The sequence below is a fragment of the Pimephales promelas genome, chromosome 3 (assembly GCF_988280905.1).
Source record: "Pimephales promelas chromosome 3, fPimPro1.hap1.1, whole genome shotgun sequence".
NCBI classification, from domain to species: domain Eukaryota; kingdom Metazoa; phylum Chordata; class Actinopteri; order Cypriniformes; family Leuciscidae; genus Pimephales; species Pimephales promelas.
This window is the reverse complement of record NC_142771.1, coordinates 40,072,125-40,096,946: the sequence shown is the minus strand read 5'-3', so window position 1 is coordinate 40,096,946 and position 24,822 is coordinate 40,072,125. Positions and strand designations below refer to the sequence as shown.

The following is a 24,822-nucleotide window of genomic DNA, read 5'->3' as shown; positions in this document are numbered from 1 at the left end:
TTGTGTGTTTGTTTTTAGTGTACCGTAGCGTGCCAGCTGGTTGTAATGATGGTGTTAGACATTGAAGTTGTGAATCAGCGGGGGATTGGTGGGTGCTGGGGGAAATGTTTACCGGATGCAGACACTAGTCTTTATCAAGCTCTTTAAAGGCTTTCTTCCCACCAAGACAAAATGCTTCTTTCCCATCATCAAACTCAGGCTTAAACTCAGATCTGTTTTACATTTGCAACTCTGTAACGGATGGATCGTGGTGATAAAGCTTGAGGTTTCTCGCATTGTACAATGTGAAATCCTCTAGAGCCTGTAATGCAAATGAGTTTTTTGTTGCCCGAAGCAGAATGAGTACATCTGTTTTCTGAACTAATTGATTTCATAGTGCCGTCTATGCCGAGCATAATTCACTTTTTACCTTTTTATTTAACTGAAAGATAGGTAGTTTTTCTCAACTGGAAAAAGTAAATAAAGCTAGTGTCTGTTGCTATTTTACGGTATAAAAATACTCGAATAACCAAATTTACGGTAACATACAAAATGATGGCATTTAAAAAGTGCTGTTGATAAAGGTCATCTAACACCATGTCCTAACTACACGCGACGCGATAAAATTCCAGCGACAGCAAGTGTGTCTGTCCAAACTAGACGCGACGCGACTGTGAGACGCCACACATTCAGAACAGCGCGTGAGCAGAGTCTCTCTGTGAAAGCGCACTGCTGGCCTGCACTCGCATTGGAAATGGGTAAGGACATAATCAAATCAAGAAATAACATTAGTAAAAATCAAAACATTAACAAAATATACTTGACTAATTTTGTTTTGAAGTACAGTCGTATGTTTGCATATTATTCATTTTGAACGCTATATTACATGCTTTCAAAATCTGAGGTAAATTATCCGTTATCGCTTTTGTCACAGTGACCTATTTTTAACTGAAAATATGTGTACTCATAACCAGTGTAATTTCTTCATTCTGTCAGCCGCGATGTCGCAGAAATAGGAACCGTTTCTAAATTAGAAACTTCACGTGTCGCCGTTGTGTCTGGTTAGGACAAAAACTCTGATTAACATGGAAAAGAAACCTTTTATCGCGTGTCGCGGCATAGCGTCGCGTGTAGTTAGGACACGGTGTAACAGAAAACTCAAAAATTTCGGAAATCCTCTTTCAACCATGGAAAAACATTAGCGCGAATAAACGAAAGGAACCCAAAAGTAAGTTATTTTAATATGTAAATTTTTTTTTTTTTTTGCCAAGTGAATCTGAATCTTTGAATCGCAAGTATATTTGGGTCGTCTTGGTATACACTAAGGATGCTCCGATCGATCGACCGCAGATCGGTATCGGCCGATAATCTTGCTCTATGACTCAATCGGTAGTCACGAAATTTTGCCGATCGCAATTTAATCATACAAAACCTTAAAAAGTCGCGCCAACATGCATGTGAACAGTGTGAGGAAGCGTTAGCGACATGTCCTGGTTTACGCAAAATATTAACAAGCCATAGTAAATTGCACATCTTCATTCAGAGCGGGTTGTCTCGATTCAAACGAGCCCACGCACAACATAACGTGATGCGTAGGATCGCGCAGTTTTTTCCAACGTCATTTGAAAGTTTGACCAATAGAAACGGTTTGATTTGGCTTGGATTGGTTTGATCGCCCAGATTGACAGGTCTTGGTTTACCATGCGCCATAGAATAGGAGAACCTTAGATAAAGTTATAAAAATACAGTGGTTGCCCCGGTTACTACGGAACACATCACACTAGCACAACGTTCTATTGTGTTACTGAAAAACGCCAAATACAAGAGAGCCGGTGTTCTGACGATTCATGCTACCCATCAAGATTTGCTACTTACCGGTTATGCGCATGTGCAGACTCACAGATTTTTTTGTTTTTTGTTTTTTTTACAAAAGTTCCATTTTCCTGTTATGTATAATTTCCCTTTAAAAAATGCTTACTACCATCCATATGAAAATTTGTACGGTCTGAAAAAGAATAACTGAAAGTTTCAGTTACTATGAGGAAAGGTGTACTTTGACAAGTCAAAGATGAATATTTTATGATAATTTTTACTTTTCACACCGTTTTAAAAATAAAAACAGTCGTCTACAGTATACAGTAGCTACTCATAACTTAGAATTGTATTATTGTATATCACATGACTTTAATCGGCATTCTGTGATCAATTCGCGCTACGGTAGCATTTTTCGACAAGGCAGCAAAAATCGTCAGAACACCGGTTCCAGATTGTTCCTCTTATATTGACTGTCAATTAGTAAAAAAGTGGCAGCAAGTTGTAGTTTTTAATTTATAATTTCACTGCACAAAGCTAAATGTGGCCGCACCTTCAAAACTGTCCATAACGAAATAAGAAGTAGCAGTCTTTCATAAACTAGTGGTATCTGCTGGCTTTTTTCAACTTGTGCTGTCTGACTGACAGATTGCTTTTAAATGCTGTATGTACACACACATATCTAGTGAAACTGCCGTTTGGACTTTGAGCCGAGCGGATAAACAGTCTGAGAGGCGCGCGCGATTCAAATGAGTTTCGTTCCACTTTTGGCACATAAACATTATCGAACATTTATCAAACTCTTGATATCGTTATATTGAGAAAAATTCTATTGCGATTAACTATCATTATCGTTTCATTATTTATCAATATCGTTATCATTATCGCTCAGTCATACTGACAAATATTTCTATTGAAACGGCACTAATCTTGATGCAATCAGAGCATCTAAACGGGCCGTATGGACCACTTTTGTCAGTGTAGCTGAAGGGCGTTGTGTAACTGGGATAGATGCCGAGTTGTTATCATTTTCTCTGTATGTGGAGTGAAGGGCAGGATTTCCTCCGTTCTTCCATGTCCAGGATGTTTTCCTGGTGGATTCTCCACAGTCCGCTGCCTATTTTCCAGGGCGTAATGTGAATTCCTCCTGTATGTGACCTCTAGTTCAGTGATGTGCTTTAAGAGCACTTACAGCTCCTCTAGACCTGCTCTTGGCCTTCACAGACGTACAATGTGAGCTTGCTGTTGTGTGTATAAAGGACATGCTGTCTCCGAACTCAACGTCATCTTCCTCTTCCCAGAACTGGCTCCTAGCGGACTCGTTTAAGGCGTAGTGGAGATCACGCCTTTTCGGTTGCGCCTCCTACACTTTGAAATGCCTTGCCGTTCATTAAGTCTTCGTCAACTATGGATATGTTAAAAGGGGGCTTAAAGGATTATTTATTTTATCAGACTTTTGGTGTTTGATTGGGTCGGATTAATGCAAGTGATTTCGCTGTATGATTTATATTGGTGTCATTCTGATGTTTTTAATTAAGGGTGCTCTGATTGATCGGTCACCGATCATAATCGGCCGATAATTGCTTTGGGATGTGTGATCGGCGGTCTCTATAAAGGCCAATCCAGAAAAGCCGATCAAATGATGCAAAACTCGCGAGACAATTTTTTATGCCGTGGTAAAAAAAATTTTTGCCGCACTCTATTGGAGTCTTTCATAATCGTATAACATAATACTTTTGCGCAATGAAAGATTATTAATAGCATGTTTTGTTCTGATCTGTCCTATCTATCATAAGTTGCTGCCTCATTAAAAAGCTGTGCTATACATTTGTGCTATATTTATTTTCTTAATTTTATAGTAGACTATAAATTGGGCCCCCCCGGACCCCCCAGAGGGGTAATATCCTTCTAACCTTTTTCACCCCTGACCCGTTTTCATGTCTGATAAATACACGGGTGTAAATTCATGATACATTGTCTTCTCTTAAATGTAATAATTAATGTACATTGTTGTTAAATATAGTTTAATAATAATGCTACTTGATAAATAGAAGGCTTCAAATAGACTCTGTGATCGGTATCGGGTGATACAGCTTCCAGTAATCGGTGATCGGCCCCAAAAATCCTGATTGGAGCACCCCTATTTTTAATGGTTTTATTTGCGTCTGTATGGCACTTTTGGTCCATTCTTATGATTTGAAAGTGCTTTATAAATAAATGTTGAGTTCAATGTTGATGGCAAAAAACAAAACCAAAAAAAATTACAATTATATTATTATGCTATATGGCCTGATGATCATTTAAACAATATTATACACATGGAATACTACTAATTTAGAATGCCAAAAATGATTAATTATACATAATAATGCACAGTATGTAAATATATTCCCTCCAAAATCTGTGGCAGAAAAGGTAGACTGTTTGAATGAGGAAAAAATAAATGCAATCGTAAAGGGGAAATCTCTGGGATGCTGTTTAGAGAGTTATATGCAATGTATTTAATTGATTGGTTGTGTAAAAAAAAAAAAAATGTTGATGGCATGTTTCATGTACATTAGGCTATGTTCTCAAAACCTTCAGCCTAGTATGTAGACATAATGGTGTCTTCAGTAGCCTTTACAGAGGGGATTTTTGACCTAAAATGTCTATATCCTTTCCTTTGGGCATGAATGAGGAATTAACTCTCAATTGTTTGATTTTGATGTTTAACAATGTTAATTTGTTGATTTACACACACACACACACATATAAATCTGATATAAGAATCATGTAATCGTTATGTACTTCAGCGTCAAATTATGTGTTGTGTAGATATGGTTCTTTTTGTCATATTCAATAATGGGAATGAGAATATGTTGAGATTTTTTTAATTTTCAAACCTTTGAATAGATGTAGTAGTTGTGATATACAATTATGTAGACTGTTTATGTAAATATTTTTCTATGGGATAGTCAGATTTTGCTATATTACATTGATAACAGTAATAATCTTGTGAATTACTGCCGGTGTACGCTTGGAAACACATGGCACTGATGAAGGGATGCATTTTAGTTGTGGGTTGTGGCCTCTGAATCTGGACGATAAAACCTTGTGAGCTTTTTGACCAATTTTCGTGTGTGAATGTTGTTTTATACTTGAAGCTTTTTTGGGGGATCTAAGAAGTTATTTCATTCATCATTCTTCATAAAACATAAACATGCGAGCGTGTGTTGCAACGGCTGAGCATCTCCTCAGCAAGATATTTGTACACAATATTCATTGAATCATAATATCATATTTATATTCATTTTACGGAGACACAGTTATGTTGCCAATGCTTGGTGTAATTGACAATCCAATCAGTAACTTTTTAATGCAAGATGTAACATATGCTACTCTATGTAAAAAGTTGTGTTGTAACTTTTAAGTTACATTAAGCAATACAATAATACAATCCCTGAATCTGAAACCAGTTCCATCAAACTTATTCTCATCAGGATTTATTTTTAAATAAAAAAAATATAATAATGTTTAACATGTTTTCTGCCAGGTTTGTGTTGTAATCGACCTAAACATAGAGTTCAACACAAATGATATAGGGCTGAATTAACAATCATGACTTGAATGTTCAAGCATGACTAACATACCATACGTGTTTAGACCGGCTCACACTGTGTCCACCACACGCAAGTGTCTTCACGTGTAGTTGATTGCCTCTGAAAGAAGGCAGTTGAAATGGTTGTGAATGAAACGGTTTTTCATAGACAAGAATCTTTATATTAATATGCCATTATTGCTAAAGCAATGAATGCATGAACTTGTTGTGTGAATGTTTGTACAGTAGAGCAGTGCCTATGCTATTTTTACACATTTATGATCCATAGTGTAGGAAAATGCAAGCTTTCAGGACATCAATTTTCTTTGTGAATGAATGATGTATTGTAAATAAATGTTTTCTTCCTTAAAACAAGTCAGGACACTGTGTTAAATTCCCACAGAGAGGCAGATTTATCTTTTTAAAGGCCAGTTATTTCATGGACCCAGGATACTATGCATCCCTATAACGTTCCCGTGGCCTTTGGGATTTAAACACATACTCCGAGATTGGCATGGGGTACTTTCCATAAGATCAACTCTCAATGCTAATCAAAAGTTAACTGAAATAAAAGGGTATGGTGAAGGGTGTGTGATGATGCGGGGCTGTTTCATTCCCAAAGGCCAAGGTGTATGTGCTTTCTGCTTTTTTCTCTTTAACCAAAATGCTACAAAATCACAATTCACAATTATTTCTGCTCAGTTGTTTGACCAGTTACCATGGAAGGGAAATGGTATAAATTGGGGAAACCAAATGCTCAAACAGTTTGAGTTTAAAAATGTATTTATAATACTGATAGTACTGCAAACTTGCGTTGAATATAAAATGAATATCTCTTAATATAAAACTGTGAATTAATTAAAACCCACTGTTGACATTAACGCAGACTCGACAAACACCAATGGACCCCTTTTACAGACTAGGGAGGGCAAATTTGGCTTTTTTTTCCTTCTCCCTCTCTCTCTACTTCTGACTCCGTAGTCAATCCTTCTCTAGATAGTTTTTCTCCTTTTAGAAAGTCATGGGAACGGTATCAGGGTTTGTGTCTGTTGCTGTTGGAGCAAGTGGAGCCTCTCTTTCACCACTATAGAAGTTACCCGTGGACTGACGACTTCTAACCTGGAGATGTTAAAGGAGTCCATTGAATATTCAGTCTACGAAAACTGGGTTAACGCGCTGAATCGCTGATTCACCAAAACCCAGCAGCGGTTGTTGGTGTTGGGTCAGTGTGACGTCAGCTGGGACTCTCCCTGGTTGATCGGTCTTTGGCAATATATTGCCCCTACAATCATGAGATTGTTGAGAAATTGAGATGTTAATATTGGCTATATAAAAAAGCTATCACATCTACATGCACAACTGGAATGATATATATAAATATAGGTAGGCATGATATATATATTTTAATATTTTTTGTATAACTGTTATTATTATACTTTTTTTATTAAATACAAGAATTTAATAAATCTGTATTTTAGTAAAAAAAATATAGTAAAATTGGACAGAAAATAGGCCTATATTAAAATATAGAGTATAAATATCTGCATTTTTTTTGTTATTTTTTCCTTTCGGCCTAAAAAAACGACAATTTTCCGATAAACTGTTAATTTTTGGTGGGTGAAATTTCGGTACATCCCTCAAAAATAGTTCATGGTGATAATCCTTTGGATACAGATTATTTTTATAGTGGGATTTCTGGTCCCAACACATTAAACCTGGCGTATGGTCTTAACTGGATTGGGTGGCTAAGCCTACAGGTTAACACAGTCTCTCTCAGGTTAATCTGTGTGTGATTGGCTGTAAAGCTGGTGTATTGCCGTAAGGATCTGGCCAGCTGGGAAGACAGATCTCGAGTGTAATGTAGGGTTGCATAGTATACCAGCACTTAAACTGTGGTACTAAAATTTTAACGATACCGACGTATACTATCGTTGTTCTGCTTATTTCAGTACTAGTCCAGACAACAATGTGTGTTCAGCGCTTTTCAGCACTTCAGGCAGTGAAATGTATTATAAATCCATGTAAATGTCAGCCTTGAAAGTGCCGTGTGCTTGAGCACCGCCTCGTTGGTCTGCGTCTCCTTGACTGGTGCAGTGTGTGTTTTTCTGCACAAAACAATCTTTGAACTTTTGTACTCTCGATGGATATGTTCCTGTTGTATTTCTCTCGTGTGCCGTGTTATAGTTTAGTCCCTAAGCACTAGTGCTGGGGGTATGACCAAAAATCCACATTTTAACACATCCACGGTAAATGGCGGTATTTTTTCAAGCATGACTGGTTGTTAGCCACATTTTCTGCTGATTAAGAGAGGAAATACTGCAGTAGATTGACTTACGCCGCCTTCACACTGGCAGTTGAAACCAGCTCCGATGCGGCTGCGAAACGACCGGAAGTCATTCATTTCCTATGGAGATTCGCAGACCGCATGCGAATGGGTCCGAAACGGGTCCGACCGAGTGCGGTGCGAAGAAAATCGTGTCCGTTGGTCATCCGGATGCGTTCAAAAATTTGAACTCGTGCGAAAAGCTACGGACGGTTCCTATCCGACAATTCCAGCGGAAGTTGAGCGTTGCTATGGTACTGATAAACAAACCTGAATTATTAACTTTTAATAAAATAAATAATGATTTTATAACGATAAATTGTCATGTCATTTTTTATTTTCATGACTTTCTAACGTTTATAAGGGCAGTTAATACAATTAAATTGAAGGTAGACATTGAACTATTGACCACTATATCACATTTTTTAGCCGACCTGACATGTCAACGTCCTGAGCAACTTTCCTCACGCAGCATAACCCTCATCAGAGAGATCATACAGAACTGACAGAATCAAACTTTAATCTCTCCGCCATTTTTGTTCTACCCGCGTCCGACACTTTTCACTGTGTAGTACGACGTCCGTTGGGAACGTATTGCGTATTACGGAGCTGATTTCCACTGCCAGTGTGAAGGCAGCGTTAGAATGCCCTATTTCACTGTCATGAGTGAATATTGACGACAAAATCCACACTAATATTAATACAGGTTTGCACTAAGTCTGTTTACAAAGAGACGATTTAGGAGCGGCAGAAACAGCGGTTTCCCCGGTAACGGCTGTACACAAAGCGGTTTCCCCGGTTACGGCTGTATACAAAGCAGTGCAGCGCTCCTAAACGCTGCTGTATCATGAAAGATTCAATGAAAATAACTTCGAAACTTTTCTAAAGTCCGTCAGTTCACTTCAGATACATTCACATAAAAACAACCGTGCCGCGTTTTGACTTTGAAACGTGCAGTGCTCGTGTTTATTCAACATCAATCCCAACCACATATAGATTTTCCAAAAGGCAGTGTTGATATTGTGAACCAATGTATGGGAAACACTGTAACATAATTTGACAGCTATCTATCATAGTTTTAACCAATCCATCTCCACTTTCATGCTTAGTAACCGTGTTCCTAACGTTATTTAAGCGACAAACACCAGTATTACATATTACAAATTTATATCATTACAAAAATAAACACTGGTATTTCTGTATGAACCAGTATAGGGCATTTCAGAATGTTTGTAAACAATAGGCACCGCGATACTTCCGGGTGGCAGAACGCGAGCGGCTTCTATTGACTAACTGAAGAGATCCAGCTGGCAACTGAACAGTTAAAATCATTGTTGTTGATCAAAGTTGAATCTATGGTGAAAATATGTTGTGTTTGGGGTTGCGCCACCAGATATACAGCAGGTGTAGGTTTTTTTTTATCGATTTCCTTCATAAAAAAGTAAATCTATCCAGCAGAACCTGTGGGTGAGGAGGTTAAAGCGAGTGGACGTCGTCAAAAGTGCATGTCGTCTTCTAATTATCAGCCTGAGCCCGATTTAAACCCAACCATTTTAATACGTGGGTCGTTATATAACTGACGTTCTCAACTAACTTAGTTATTTCTATTACTTTCTATGTGACTTTCTTTTGAGCGGTGAGTAAATGCTTCTTCATCGTAAATGCTTCTGATTGGCCAATGCGTTCAATAAATCAACACGTATGTCTGTGATTGGCTACATCGCTCATCGCTGCAGTCACGTTATAAAATGAAACTCTGCCATGTAAGTCATTTCTATTTTGTTTTAGTTGTTCTTGTTGCTTTTCTGCAACAGATAAATACAAATGTGTTAGTTTTTATTTGTTTTATTCATAGATATTTCTAGTTTGCGGGAGTCCCGCGAATCGTTTTATTCTCGTGCAATCCGCACACACAGAGTGCATTACCGCCCGCACTCGGCCATCAGATCTAGTCCCACGCCGCGGTCTAGTGCGTTGGGAGTGCACGTCTCTATATCAAAGAATCTAAGCTTTAAAGATCATTAGGGTTGGGTATCGAGAATCGAATATCGATTGGAACCGAGACTAACTTTTCGTTTTTCCCGGAATCGTTCAAAAGTTAAAATTTCGATTCCTAGTTTCGATATTCACAGTCCGCCGAGCGGAAGAAGAAACCGCTGAACAACACCAACGAAGAAGCATCTACCGGAAGTGTTCGAGTCGCGCGAGTCAAACATGAGTAGCTTACGTCGGCGATCCAAAGTGTGGCTTCACTTTTCTAAAAATAACGAAATCTCGGCAAAATGCAAAATTTGTGACAAAAGGAGTATTTTTACAGAAGGATTATTTCCTTCAGAAAGGATTATTTTCTTCAGAAAGGCCGTTGGTTAGCAAGGTTAGCTAAACTTTTTTGACCCTGCCTCTTAAAAGAATCGGAATCGAGAATCGTTAGGAACCGGAATCGAAACAAGGAATCGGAATCGGAATCAGAATCATTCAAATTCAAACGATACCCAACCCTAATGATCATGTTAACCATGTCTGAATTTCCACCACGTCTGTTTTTGAATCAACTGTTGAAATGTAGATTAGGCTTCTGCCGGCGGTGTGTCTCCCTCCATGCAATTTACTAGTGTTGCCATAGGGACGCTTCGGCTTTTGCCACCCGGAAGAACGTCTATTATTGTTGTGACGTCATGGTGAATTGTCGTATACCGCCCAGCACTACTAAACACCCTGATAAAGAGTGATCTTCATGGTTGAATGTGCACGTGATTGACACTGTGTGTGTGATTGCAGGAGCTCTTACGGTGGGACTGGTGCGTCAGTGTCAGACGATCCACGGCCGGGACCGAACCTGCATCCCTCCCCGACTGCCCCCGGAGTGGGTCACCACGCTCTTCTTCATCATCATGGGCATCATCTCCCTCACCGTCACCTGTGGCCTGCTCGTGGCCTCGCACTGGCGGCGGGAAGCCACCAAATACGCCAGGTGGATCGCCTTCACGGGAAGTGAGTGACGCGTCTCATGTTCCAGACGGCTAGCGCGTTTCTGACCCGCACACCACAGATGAGGTGTCGGTGATTAGAGCTGGGATATCGGATATTAGCTTTATCATCACGATAATTGAATAGTCAATGTTAAATGACAGAATATTGAAAAATCAGGGTTTGATTTGGGTTCTAGACAAAAAAAGGTGGGGTAGGGGGAGGAGAAAGAAATAAAAACACTACGTCACAGCTTATTTTGTATATTTTAAAGGATTTCATAGCTTTCATTCAATTCTTATTCAAACTAAATCCTGTCATCCAGCAATCTCTTCCCTTGAATCTCTTCTTCGTGTTTTAGATACGTGGAAAAAAAATATGATGTTGGAAAATAAAAATGTTTTCTTCTGTTAGCCAAATGCTTTTAATCTTCACTATTGCTTCAATGCAAATTAATAAGCGCGCCATTATTAGTTGCGTAGTGACGTGTGTGTTCAAGTAAGCCAGATATGTGCAGATTCTGTGCAATGCACTGTATTTTATATAGCCTAAAACCTGATGACTCCTGAGTCCAGTATTTGCACTAAATCTGCACCGATTTGATTTGCGTAAACTCAATATTGTTATTAATTAAGATTAAAGTGCCAAAGACGCCACCAATATACCTTTTTTTATCCTCCTGAAAAACTAGCTAAGAAGTGCTTTACAGCTTTTCACTGTCTGAAAGAGTTTTTAGACTTGTTTCTTATCTGAAAACTTGCATAATCTACCCCAGTTGCACAAGTGTAAAATGTAGTCTGTGAATTATACTGCACCTTTTGCACTCTTTCTTTTTCATATTGTTACATTTACATCTTAATTTAATAAAAGTGGAAAAAGTGGTACAGCTTTCACAGGGCAATGGGAAATTCATCTTTTTTTAAATTATTCTAGAGCAAATGCAAAAATACTGAGTTTGTGGCCAAAAGTGGCGTTCAGTCTTGGAAAATTTACATTGTCACCCTTCATTAAAATATAATTACAAATTTGCAAGCCTGCTTTTATGTTTTCTGCTTGCAGGACTCCCTGGTAGAAGAGATATTTTAGACCTTACTGGTTAAATAAATAATAATAAAAAAAGAAAATAGTTTTTGGTCGCTATAGCTTGAAGTCAATTGATTTATTTGTGATTCATTGAAACTGTGCGGACACACATTTTGGCCAGGCTGTCATACAAACAAATTATGAACGCAGGTAATGTAAAACGAGAAAACCAACTAAATATTGATAGGCTATGCTGCGGTCAATCTATGCTTTTTTTTTCCTGTGAGCTTTTCGATATTTATTTATTTATTCATTTATTTATTTGCATAGTGAAATAAAACCTTCAGCCAAATGCCAATATTTTGCCAAATAATGTTGTCAGATAAGCAACTTAACCAAGTTTAGCCTCATATTTAAAATATAAAAAACACACACAAAAAAAGCAAGTTCGATTAAAGTTTGGAAAATCCTCATATTTTTATACTTTAATTAGGGCTGTCAAATGATTAATCGCATCCCAAATAAAAGTTTGTGTATACATAATATATGTGGGTGCACTGTGTATAATTATTATATATATATATATATATATATATATATATATAAAATACACACACATGCATGTATATTTAAGAAAAAAAAAATTATTTATATATAAAATATTTATATTTTTATATAATATAAATTATACATAAATCTATATACAGTATATACATGAAAATATTTCTTAAATCTACAAGCGTGTGTGTGTGTATTTGTGTATATATAAAATAATTATGCACAGTGCACCCACAAATATTATGTAAACACAAACTTTTATTTTGGATGCGATTAATCGTTTGACAGCCCTAACTTTAATTGAACTTGTAAGGTCAATAAAAAACAAACATCCCCTATTGACATTACTTTTGCCCATTACTGTTTATCGATTTATCATATTTTAGGTACATCACCAGTGATATTCAACTAACACTTTCCAATATTGATGTGTCTAGCTGCTCAAACCCATTGCAGTTCTGTTTGCCACCTCTAGGGCTTTAGAAACCACAAAAATGGCAGCTTTTAAGACCTACACATACTATACACAATATGAACCATTTTTAAATAATACAAATGTATTATTATTGACGAATATATAGACGAATATAAGCAATTTTGTACGACAAACCTGCGCCTCTGCAGTGAAAATAATGGCTACATCTGTTTTACTAGGTTTACTCAAGTTCAAATTAAATACCTGAAATGTCCATTTTGTTGGGAATTGATTGTCGTATCACTTCTTAAACCCACAGTACACTTAATTGTTGTAATGGAAAGAGTGAAAATGTAGACTTTCCATTGAAAAGTGGGGGTTATTTCACAGACATGACTGTTTCCAAGCTGGAGCTACACATGCGCCTGACAAAATATTAGTTTTACCCCGTTAAATGAGGTGTTGGTTCCCAGTTGTGGGTAATAAGAGTAACAGCGAGCGGTTCACAGTCGCGCACACAAGCAGGCAGTCAGTGAGATAGATGATCTCTGTGGTTTGGGCTCGAGGTGTTGTGTGTCTGTCCGGCATATGTGGAGCATCTGTTGTGTTCGCTCACTGGAGACACTATTAACTTTCTTCTCTCTGTTCTTCAAGCTGGTTTACAGATCCCGTGTGTATCCTTTAAAGAAACCCTTCAATTTAGACTTCCTCTCAGGAAACGAGGCGTTCAAGGGTAAAGTGGGAAATGGCTATAGTTAGATTCATCACCGTAATATAATGTCGACTCGGAGTATCGCTGTCGCTAAGGTGTTCTGAGGGGGTTTTAGAACATGTGGTCACTAGGGTGTTGGCAGGGGTTTTGCTAGGTGGTTGCTAGGGCGTATCTAGGTAGTTGCTTATAGTGTAACATTTAGGTTCTATAAGTCAAAACTACATTAATGTTCTTCATAGAGATTTTTTTTTTTTTAACTATAACTACTTATTAAACTTTTTAAGACAGACCTTCTATGAGTTTTAGGTTATTAATCAATGGTATATGCTTTTGTTGAAGTTATCCGTTCACTTTATTTCAACTTATTTTTTAGAATAATTGTTTAACGCTTTAGAAACTGAAGCTAAAATAAAATTGTAGTCAAAAAAAGATTTTAAAAAAAGTGAAAAAACCAATATCAATGTGCAAGATGTCTTTTTTTTTTTTTCTTGAAAACAAATGGCTTTCAAAAAATTAGTTGACCGTTATTGGTTGGGGAGTTTGCAAATAGAATTTGTATAGACAAAAAAAAAAAAAAATAAATAAATGTACAGATTTTTATTTAGATTTTTTTTTTTTTACCGTAGTAAGCCGTATTTTGCTGAAAAGTACAATTTTTGAATAATTTTTATGTGCAAATGTTTGAAGAGTTACTGTAACATGAATAAAGCTTGGCTGGATGTGTCTGTGAGACTGAATTAATGGTGAAAAAACAAATTACCATAAAATAAATAAATTACCTATAATAATACTGTACAGAACAGTCAATCAGAGTCAAGCGAGCAAGTTGCACCAAAATAGCTGTTTAGCTCCGCCCACTCCCATGATGCACTGCAAATTACATAACCGAGTCGGTCTAGCGATGATACTTTAATTGATGTATATCTTGCAATGAACTTAAAATATATTGTTTCTATAGATATGATCAACAACTTTAAATGAATTGGGGGTTTTCTTCACCATCTTTTTAAATTCAATTATGTCATTTGAAGTGATTCAAGGGATTGTAGTTCTTTCCCTCAGCAAAGTTCACATAGTATTTTTAAATGCATTGTGCTTTAGAGTTGATTATGTTGTAGCTTATGGCTTACAACAATGTCTTTTTTTCTTTTTTCCTTTAAATGCCTATTGGGAAAATTCAAGGAAAACCTATCATTCGAGATACACGCTCCGGTTGCTCCTTCAGTCCAAGTCTATAAAATTTTGATGGCCATTTAATTGCCCACCAAATTAAGAAAACCGAATCCATCTGAGGTAGAAATTAAGCATCAAGAACCACCCCGGACGGGGTATTAAGCTATTTTTAATTGGCCGCAAAACTTCAGATTAGCTCCTGATTATCTCTGTCGTCTCTATTGTGCAATCAAAAAGCCCAAAATGTATGACCGGCTCTCTAGTGTGTCACAATAGCCAAGTACAGTGTGATTATGATCTGGTATTTGGCAGAGAGAGATGCTGTTGAAAGTCGTTTTCGCTGAGATTCGCATGCGTAGTGGCATGGTTGCCGTGGTAACAGGAGAGAAATAGTCCCAATTGTCCAGGCTCCGTTTACCGTCTCTGAACCTCGGTGAGTCACTTGTCTTTTTGTATCAGTGTGTGTGTGTGGGCGGTAGTTACGGCGTTTAAAAGAGCAACAGCTCCTTAATTAGAACAGCTCCGCAGGCTGAGATCATAACCTCCTCCATCGGGGTCACGTTTGAAGACCCACGGTTTAGCTGAATACCGCAATACACAGATATTTTATAATGGTGTTCATGGTTGAAAACACTCCAGATAGGTCGTTCTTTTTTTTTTCTTTTTCTCATGAGTGTTTAAAATGCTGATATTTCTGTAATTTTATTGATTTTAAAGTGAGACAAATTCCACCAAACCTGAGAAATCATCAGTTCACACCAAAAAATAATGTCACTTCCTGAAAGAAGGAACTTGACTGTTGATATTTTAAAGGGATTTTAAAGACAAACGGGATGTGATATTGAGCACATATTCCCAAAATTCCCAGTTTGAAACAATTGGCTTTATGCCCAGCTCCACTACTTCCTGAACTTCAGCCAGCTCCTTGTTTCCTGTTTATAAGCTCAAATGGTCGCCTTGCTCTGTTCTGTGATGAGCGTTCGTGACTCTCCTGTTCAAACTCGTTCATCAAAATGAACAAATCTTTTTTAGAGTCATGACTCGAAGGGTCCTAGACCCTTATTCATCGTCTGGTGTCGTTTAAAGCCCTTTGAAGCTGCTCTGAAACTCTCATTTGGACCTTGAACCGTTTGGTTCCCAATGAAGTCCATTATATGGAGAAAAATCCTGGAATGTTTTCATCAAAAACCTAAATTTCTTATCGACTGAAGAAAGAATGACATGGATATCTTGAATGACATGGGGGTGAGTAAATTATCAGCAAAAGTTTTTTTTTTTTTTTTTTTAAAGTGAACTACTCCTGTAAATAACCACTACTAGTACACTGGAAAAATCTTTAGTTGGGCGGGGCGGCCTTATATTATATTAAGACATTTATGTTGTAAGTGGGATTTGCAAATATGCATGTCAAAAATAACCTGCAAATATTTAAATGAAAACTTGTTTTAGATCTGATGTGCGTTCACGTTGTGTCCACATCCACGCTGCAGTGTTGGAAGGCCTGCGTTTAAAGCTCATTGCAGGAGTGTTTGGGCTCCAGGTGGGGTTAACACAGGTGTCTGGGCTAAAGCTGCCACTGGCCTCAAGCCGCCCGACCCCTGAAAGAGCAGCTCTGTGTGACGAACACAAGCCCCCTGTGTCCCGCGCGCCACGCCCCGCTCCACCAGGTTACGCCCGCGGCCCGGCGTCTGCTGTCAGGCCCACAGCTGCGGCTTCAGCATATGGCAGACGTAAACATTAGCTGCTGTCTGCTCCGACTCCTGGCCTGACCAGCATGCACTGCTGGACAACATTAAAGAAAAAGAAATTAAAACAGAGGGAGCCTTCATAACATGAAAAAATATCATGCTTTGAGGTTGTTGATGTAGCATTGGTTCATTTGGAGTTTCAAAACTGGCGTACTGTTAGCATGAGAGTGTATTAAATTACGTGCAAAATTATATGAATTGTATATTATTTCAATCAGTTATTGGCTGTAATGTAAAAAAAAATGGTAACACGTCACAATAAAGTTCATTAGTTAACTACCGTAGCTAACGATAACTAAGAATGAACAATACTTCAGCATTTATTTATCTTAGTTAATATTAATTTTAACATTTACTAATAGGCTACGTTATTTAAATCAAAGGTTGTATTTGTTAACAGTAGTTAATGCACGGTGAACTAACATGAACAATGCAGACTGATCTCATGAAGTAGCGTGTGTATGACACGCCAATTCGTATTTCCATTTTTGGCGTGCTATCAAGACGCACAGTCGCCTTTCAGCGTGTTTATGAACGCCGTTGACTTAACGTTATATAAATTTATAAAACGGTTAGTTCCAATCCTTGATTCTGATTGGTCAAGAGCTGTGCTTTATTCACGATAAAACACGGCAATGACCGCTTCACCCAACGGTTCTAGTTATCACTGCGCCCTTAGCAACACCCTTAGCAACCACACATATACCAATGTGCAGTGAAATGCTTCGGTGACTGGTGTAGTGAAAACGGTTGCAGCATATTTTAAACAAATCACCAAGACGGAACTCAACGCACCATCCGTGACTTCTACGGAACTGTCACGCCGGTTTCACACCGCACGCGTTAGCAAAGCGTTAATTTGGCCATGATCAATGCAATGTTACTTTAATTCAGCATAAGCCGCACGGCAAAAATAGAAAGAACGCCGAAACGATCGCGGCACTGCTGCTCCTGCTCTGCTCCTGCTACGCGATGCCGCGCCGCCTCTGCGTGCGGTGTGAATGCTCTAATCTAATCTAATAAACATGGGCGCCGAAAAAAATACGCGCTGCTGACGCTCTGCTAACGCGTGCGGTGTGAAACCGGCGTCAGAAGCTCCACAGGAGAAAAATATGGGATCATTAGCTAGCTATGTAGCGTTACGCGCGGGTCTGAACAGATTCCTGAATGATCCACCTTTGAGTTTGTCCTGGTGTCTGAAGAGACATAGCGAATTCACCTCATCCAATAATGTTTTCGGTGGAGTCGTAAAGACAATAAGAAGAGAGGGTCGTGATGAAACACACACCGATTTCTACTAAAGATTTCAGCACCATAAACTGTCCGATGCGCTTAATCCCAACCTGTCACTATACCAGTCACCGAAGCATTTCACTGCCCTTTGGGTTTGCTGCACGGTATTTTTTTCGTTACGAGTCTTCTCGAATGTATTACATTTCAGCACTTCAGCATGACAGTTCGTATTTGTAGAAGTCTCTCCAAATTGTTCCTCAAACCACTTATCCATCGTCATGCCACCTATATAAATCGAAATTTACTTTAAACATTTTAGCCTTTTTAAATTATGTCTGTGAGTGGACATAAGTGTAAAAGTAAAGTGGAGGCCAAACTTAAAACAAAGAAAGCACTGGAGTGACATTCAACAGAAAACACCGCTGACAGCGCTGAGCCCCAACTAAAGAGGAGGCACCACAGCGGAGTCGATTGAAATTAGTCAAATATTTAATGCGTGCACAATAAACGGAGATGTTCAAATAAATTTAAAAAAACAACAATAAATAAAGTATCTCTTGTTAGGCAGCATTTAAGCAACTAAATTAATAACTAGATTAAAGACCTAACTGTTATCTATCAAAATATGTGCCCTTGTGTTTTTTATTATTATTTTATTTGTTAGTTTGCTGAGAGATAAGCTATGCCTATTTGTGTGAGGAAATTTCACAAATTTTGTGTTGTAAAAAAATAAAAAGAATGAGACAAAGTTTGAGAATGGTTTTGTTGTTTTTATTTGAGCTTTCCTGCATATTACACATTGGAACGTTGTTGTTCACAGCCAGGGACTATATTTTTCTAGCGGAAGGAATGTTTTTATTGATTAAACTACATTAAAAAGTTGCACTAATACATTGTTTTTTATTGTAATATTGTGTGGCAACCGTTTTATAAAAGCAATAAGGTACTCGAGGCAAGTGCTGTATCGTGAATAAGTAACGGCTGAAGGGGTTGCAGGCACTCCGCTTCGCGTCGTGCCTAACAACGCCCTTCAGCCGTTACTTATTCACGATACAGCACTTGCCTCGAGTACCTTATTGCTTACATATGACTTACCTCAACCCCGTCCCTAAACCTAACCGTCACTGGGGTTAATGGCATTTATGACTGGAGATTTGACTGCGTGTACAGACGCGCGGAATGACGCGGATGTTAATGGCGTTGACATACACGCATACACGCGGATACACGCGGATAGCTCAAAATGCGTAGAGATAACACGCCACCTGACTCGAAAGTGGCGTGTATGTTTACGCAAAAGTCATGATGTCATGTTGATCAATGAACAGCTGTTTTTCTATTATTATTAACTAACATTAACAATGATTAATAAATAAGTTAATAGATTAATTTTAACTAATGAACCAAAATAATGTTCAGCTATTGGTAGTGACAAAGTCTTTTCTTTTTTGTTCATGTATGTTAGCTCAAAACTAATACTTAGGGGCACCAAGTATTTTGTGTATGAGTGTATTATGATATATTACTTGAAAAATTATATATGAATAGTATATTATTTCAATCAGTTATTGGCTGTAATGTAAAAAGAAAATGTTTAGCTATCGGGTAAAATTTCTAATTGTGCGTATCGCATCTAAAAAAGTTAATTTTTTGTTCACGTGTGAGTTAATTGTACACAGTATAGCTCAAAACTAACACTTAGGGGTTGTTAACACGACACCGTTTTCAACTAAAAACGTAAAACTTTATGCGTTTTAGCCGTTCGTTTACACAACAACGGCGCTTTGAGCGCCTGAAAACGCTAACTTTGGAAAACGTGGTTCAAATTGTAAGTTTTAAAAACGGCCTGTGTAAACAACAAAAACGTGAATATCTGACGTCATGTACGCGTATATTGTGTTAAGTCTATAGTGTTTCATCACCATATACCATCTAGCATTTTTAGCCGTTTTCCCCAATCCGTGTGAATGGGGATAATTTTGACAATATAGACCCCTTTTGCGCCGACGTCACAGTTATGTCACGGTGCTAGCTGGAGTTCAAAACAAAGTGAAAACTGGAGGCGGCCAATGCAAACCAGCACAGATTCGGCTACATAATAAGGAGCTTAAATTACTTTTATGTCATCTTATTGTGTTGTTTGGTGCAAGTATGAAAAATGAATATCCTGTATCTGGATTTTTTATTTCTAGAAAATATTCACATGATTAAAATCGCACCGTAATGACACTCTTTACATTGTCGTGGTCTCTGCGCTGGCTCGGCAGAACTGCGGATCGTACACACAAGTCTTGTACAGGACCATATAGGCATCTAAAGATTTATATGCCTCAGTTTCTCTTTACGATCGGTTTTCTATAAGGTAGGTGTAGAAGTCAACCGAGGTAACGTACGTTAATCCTGTCAGATCGTCCATGCATTGAGTGAGCGTGTAGGCGGCTACGGGTCGGCCAATCTGGTTCTGTCCATTAAAAATAACTTTTGGAAATAACAATCGCGGTCCTGGACACTGAGTGACCTTACACATTAAGATAATATCTTATTTTCTCCAGTCATTGTTAAAAAAACAAGCTAACAATCCTTGCTAATTAGCGTTAGTGAAGCGGCCAGAGGGATCTTTCTGCCTCCACCTAAGCTCCGCCCACAAAAAAACATCACCATGTTTACCAACTGTAAAAGGGTCTATAAACTCAAAGGAAAGCTTCTCAGTTTTAAGCGTATCGTTGTCATGTAAATGTACTCTTAGAATACGAATGATGAATCATTAAGATTGTAGATTTACCAAATGCATTTCTGTATCCGTCAATCCATCCAACAGAAATAGACTCTCAGACAGGTCTGAGGGCAGCATAAATGTGTCAGGGCAGAGATGTTTCTATTTCCACTCCATTCATTCAATTAGTTTTTTCTTCATTGTGCTCTAAAAAGCACCTCAACTCTTTTCAAGGAACATGTTATTTTTATTTTAAACAGAAAAGTAGTTTGGCATTTACCACAGCAGGAAGTGTCTTTTTTAATCTTTGCTGAGGGCATGACCTTTTGTCCACAGCCTAGTTACCATTCATCTCCTTAACCCACTCCTTTGTGTGCGTCTAAGAGCTGAGACCGACTAAAGTGATTTATGCGGTAAGTGTTCAAAGGCAGAAGCTTAATGCTGACACGCACAGCCTCAGTCAGATCAGTGCACTTCTTCTCTCAGGGCCGGCGTGTTTAATTGCAGCGCTGCATTCTGCGGAAAGATGCCATTATCTTGCTTATATGAGCACCAAGATTGAGCCGAGACTGCACTCAGGCATCTATTAGCAGTGTCTGTTTTTATCTCGCTAAAAGCCTTTCTGCCAGGCCAACATGAACCCATGCTGAGTGTGATCACTCCGGTCAGGGGGAGGTCTGTTTTAAACGTGACAGGCCAGAGGGTTTTTGAAGGGTTGATGGTTGGGAATAGACATTACAGGGCTTCGTTTTTTTTTTTTTGTTTGTTTTTTAAATTAGGGGCCGAGCATCCGTACGGTTGAGAGTTTAGCCAGGGTTTATCATTGGGTGGGCGATATGCAAAATAATTAAAAAAAATCTCTTATTGATAGTTTTCCATATTGAACCAAGCGGGTTCATTGATTACATTTTAGAATATAGGAAATTTACAAAAAAATTGAATAACAGTGTTAACTTTTTACATGCCTTAAAATAATAGCAGTTAGGTTCCCTTTCAACTTATTTAAATAGGTTAGAGATAAGGGGTCAAAAAAAGGTCACTGTTAGATCAAATAAAGTTATAAACTATGCAATGGGGATGGGCATGATTAATCGACAATTGCTAATTGATCATTAAGAATTTCGTAGATCACGTTAATTTGTTAACGATTAAACTAATCCTGGTTGTGTTGCGTAGTGTGAGTCTTGAAGCAGTGCAATGAATTTCACTGTGTGGCAGAAATCAGTTGATTGGTGCAGAAGTTGTATGTGAGTCACTAGTTGTAGTTTTTTTTATGAGGCTTCGTTAAGTAACCCAAGTAATTATGTTGGCTAATTTCTCTCACCGTCTTTCTCGACTCGTGCCTTGGATAGTTTTGAGTTACATTTGGACAAAACCTTGTCAGATCGAAGTATTATTATGTTTTTGGTTAAGTTATTTATTATTTTGGAACAAATGAGGGCCGGCTCGCATCTGCAGGTTCTGCTGCTTTACAACACCGTAGCACATATATCTTCAAGTTTAGCCTAGCCGAACGTCAAGTTTAACTGCCACAAGTTGATCTTCTTCTAATAAAGGTCTCATCGTGGAAAAACATCCTATGTTTTTGTATTTACATTGCATTTTTAATGTGTAATGAATTTTAATATAGAAATATGAATGATTAATCAATAGTCGATCGTTAATTCTCCCAACGAACGAAAGTTTAATCGAATGCCCATCCCTACTATGCATTGGTTTTACATCTAGAGGTTGAAGTTTGAGTAAAAAGTGCAAAATGTGAACTTATTGTGCCACACAGATTAAAAAGGGACCGCATTTTCATGCTCTCAGTGTTGTCGCAGGGATGGAAAATGTTGTTTGTCCATTTCACCATTTCACCTGAACCAGTTCCTTATAATTGACGTTGTTACCTTTTTTTGAACAATTTCCTCCTATTTGGAGCCAGGGATCAGTTTTGCTGTCGTTTCCCTCGCCAGCTCCCCTACACCGACTAGCTGCTGTGTTTATTTCTGCTGTGTGACAGACTGTTGGGGTAATTCATATCAGGTCCAGAGCTTATCATTGTGATCAATTTAACTGGTTTATCACCCAGCCCCAGTTTATCATTCATGGGGCCACTTTTGGGGAGGGGATCAACCACCAACCATACAAATTTTCATGTCACAATATCACATTTCACAGCACTTTCATTCAGTGTGGAGAGACAAATTGCTTCTTGTTGGAAACTCATAGTATACCACCTAATTAGTGCATGGTGTTACGCCTAACTAGTTTTTTCTCTCAGTGGATTTTAGTGAAAATGTTTTTTGCTTTGTCCTCCTACATATTTTGGCCAGTCTTAAAATGTGGATTTTGGTAATCTTCAAATCAAACCTCAAAAAAAAAAATATCAAATGGATTTTTGTTAATCTACTATTAAAGTTAACTAGGGCTACAACTAATCCATAAAATTGATTATTGTCAATAGTGAAAATAATCGACAATGAATTTGAATATTGATTAGTCATGTCGCTTTACAGAAGTAAATAACCCATGTCTAAGGACAAACACATGGAAAATAGCAGAAGACACAGTTCATGTACCTTTCTGAAGCAGTTCACTCTAAGTTGTTTGAACCATATGAATGCTTTATAATTATAAGTATTTCTAACAAAAGCTTAAGTGTTTACCACATCTTGCATTGACAGATGCGTGTGTGGTTAATGCAGGAAGATGAAATCAGAAACAATTAACATTTCTTAATGTTCTTACACTTGCAATTCCTGAAACACAGAAGGAACATGAAAGAATTGAGTCTTTAGGAAACTTGAAGGCTTAATACAAAACACTGAAATCGTTGTGACATTCACCATCTTCCCTAATTTTTACCGGGAATAAAATAGTTGTGAATTAGGCATACTGCTTTGATGAATTATGCCCTGTGGTTTTTAGGGGAAATATTGATTTTTCCTATGGGAAAATTAGAGAATTGTTCTATGGGAAAAATTTGTCTATTTTAGCCATTGTTGTCTTTTCCCTTGTGATTGCTGCTTTTTTTTTAACCACCCCACCTTAATATGTCCTTATTATATTTGTAAATTCATCTTTTTGTCCTGATAATAACACTTGCTTTTTGTATCTTTTACAGTGATCTTGTTTTGTATGGCCGCCCTCATATTCCCAATAGGATTCTACATTAATGAAGTAGGAGGACAACCGTACAAATTACCCAACAACACAGTGGTGGGCTCCTCTTATGTACTGTTCGTGCTCTCAATCTTCTTCACAATAGTGGGGCTCCTGTTTGCGGGAAAAGTCTGTCTTCCTGGCTGAGGGGACGGTCCCAGCTGGGACAGCTGGGGTATTCAATGTGAAACGGAAAGAATCGGCACTCATCGAGAAGGGGCGATGACAAGGCAAGGTGTTATATGATATAATAACTCATTAAACTGCAAAACTAATAAGACGATTACCGCGCGCACTACAAACGAGTGCGCCCGACCACATGCTCCCCTTCGCCCAACCTGTGCTTAGTTAAACCTGTGCTGTCTTTATGTTGCACCTACCCAAAGGATTGGGGGCGTTGAAGTACACCGGCCCGCCTGGAAAGGACTGAGTGCATCCACAGCGGCTGCTTCCAGTACTACTTTACTTTGGAATATAGTTCCGTTATCTTTGGTTCGTTTAAGTTTTGTAGCGCTTCACGCACATGTATGGCCTCTGCCTTTGTGTGGGGAAAAAAAATACAAATATTGGTGGAGAATGCGGGCACAGACACATTGGGCCGGACGCTCAGTCCAACGGGAGGGGACTCCCCACATTCTCTCTAGCGGCCCAAGAGCTCTCCAGGACGCTGCACTGTTACAAAAGAGGGAAAACGGTAAAGGGAACAGTATTAAGAACTTTTTTGCTCTGGCAGTATACGAGGCAAGCGCTCCAGGACTGCCGGTCAGGACCCTGCAAGGCTGTGCCTCGCTGTTAAACCAAGCTCCGATATTTCTCTGAATCTGACATCATACCAAAAGAAAGTCCTCGCTCGACTACGGGGCGAGAGGCGGATTGTGTTTGTGCTTTGACTTTATACCTGTTCATCTCTTCTTTGTTTTGATCTCTGGATTTGCAGAGCCCTTTACTTGTTTTGGTTTGATTTGCTAATGTGCCATAAACCTGTTTGTGTTGAATGAATGCGAAGGGCATGAGTTCAGTTTCAGAGGAGCACTGTGCAGTATAGCCATTTCAGTAGGTAAAGCACTACACAAACGAACTCCTTACCTCATTATTTTGCGATATTTTTGTTTTATTTTTTTTTTCCTCACCATGACGAAATGTGTGCCCTGTAAGTTATGTTCTGCCTTGATCACGGACGTTTCATTAAAATGCTGTGATTTATTTATCTGACACTGAATAAAAGGAGCTTAAGAATGTGTGCTTGTTACATCAACCCTGTTTTTTGTTCTTTTTTTGAAGTGATCCCCATTTTCAGAAAGCAAATGTACCGTGTACGAGTGTCTTTACAGTGGAACGAAAACAGAACTGTGTTTTATTTATGATGGATGTGTGATATGAAGGTTACATTTTGCCCACATGTTGTTAATGTTTGTTTTTTTATGAATTCCCCTCTGTGTGTG

General features: G+C 38.3%; 1 protein-coding gene across 1 annotated transcript in view; it reads left to right on the top strand.

Annotated features, from left to right (window-relative positions):
- Window positions 1-23,951, top strand: part of mosmoa (modulator of smoothened a) — a 41,732-nt gene extending 17,781 nt beyond the window's left edge. Inside the window, exons 2-3 of the mRNA XM_039651757.2 lie at window positions 10,470-10,682; window positions 23,343-23,951. Coding sequence (XP_039507691.1) covers window positions 10,470-10,682; window positions 23,343-23,527 — 398 coding nt within the window. The 3' untranslated portion in view covers window positions 23,528-23,951. The remainder of the gene's footprint in view (window positions 1-10,469; window positions 10,683-23,342) is intronic.
- The last annotated feature ends 871 nt before the right edge of the window (window positions 23,952-24,822 follow it).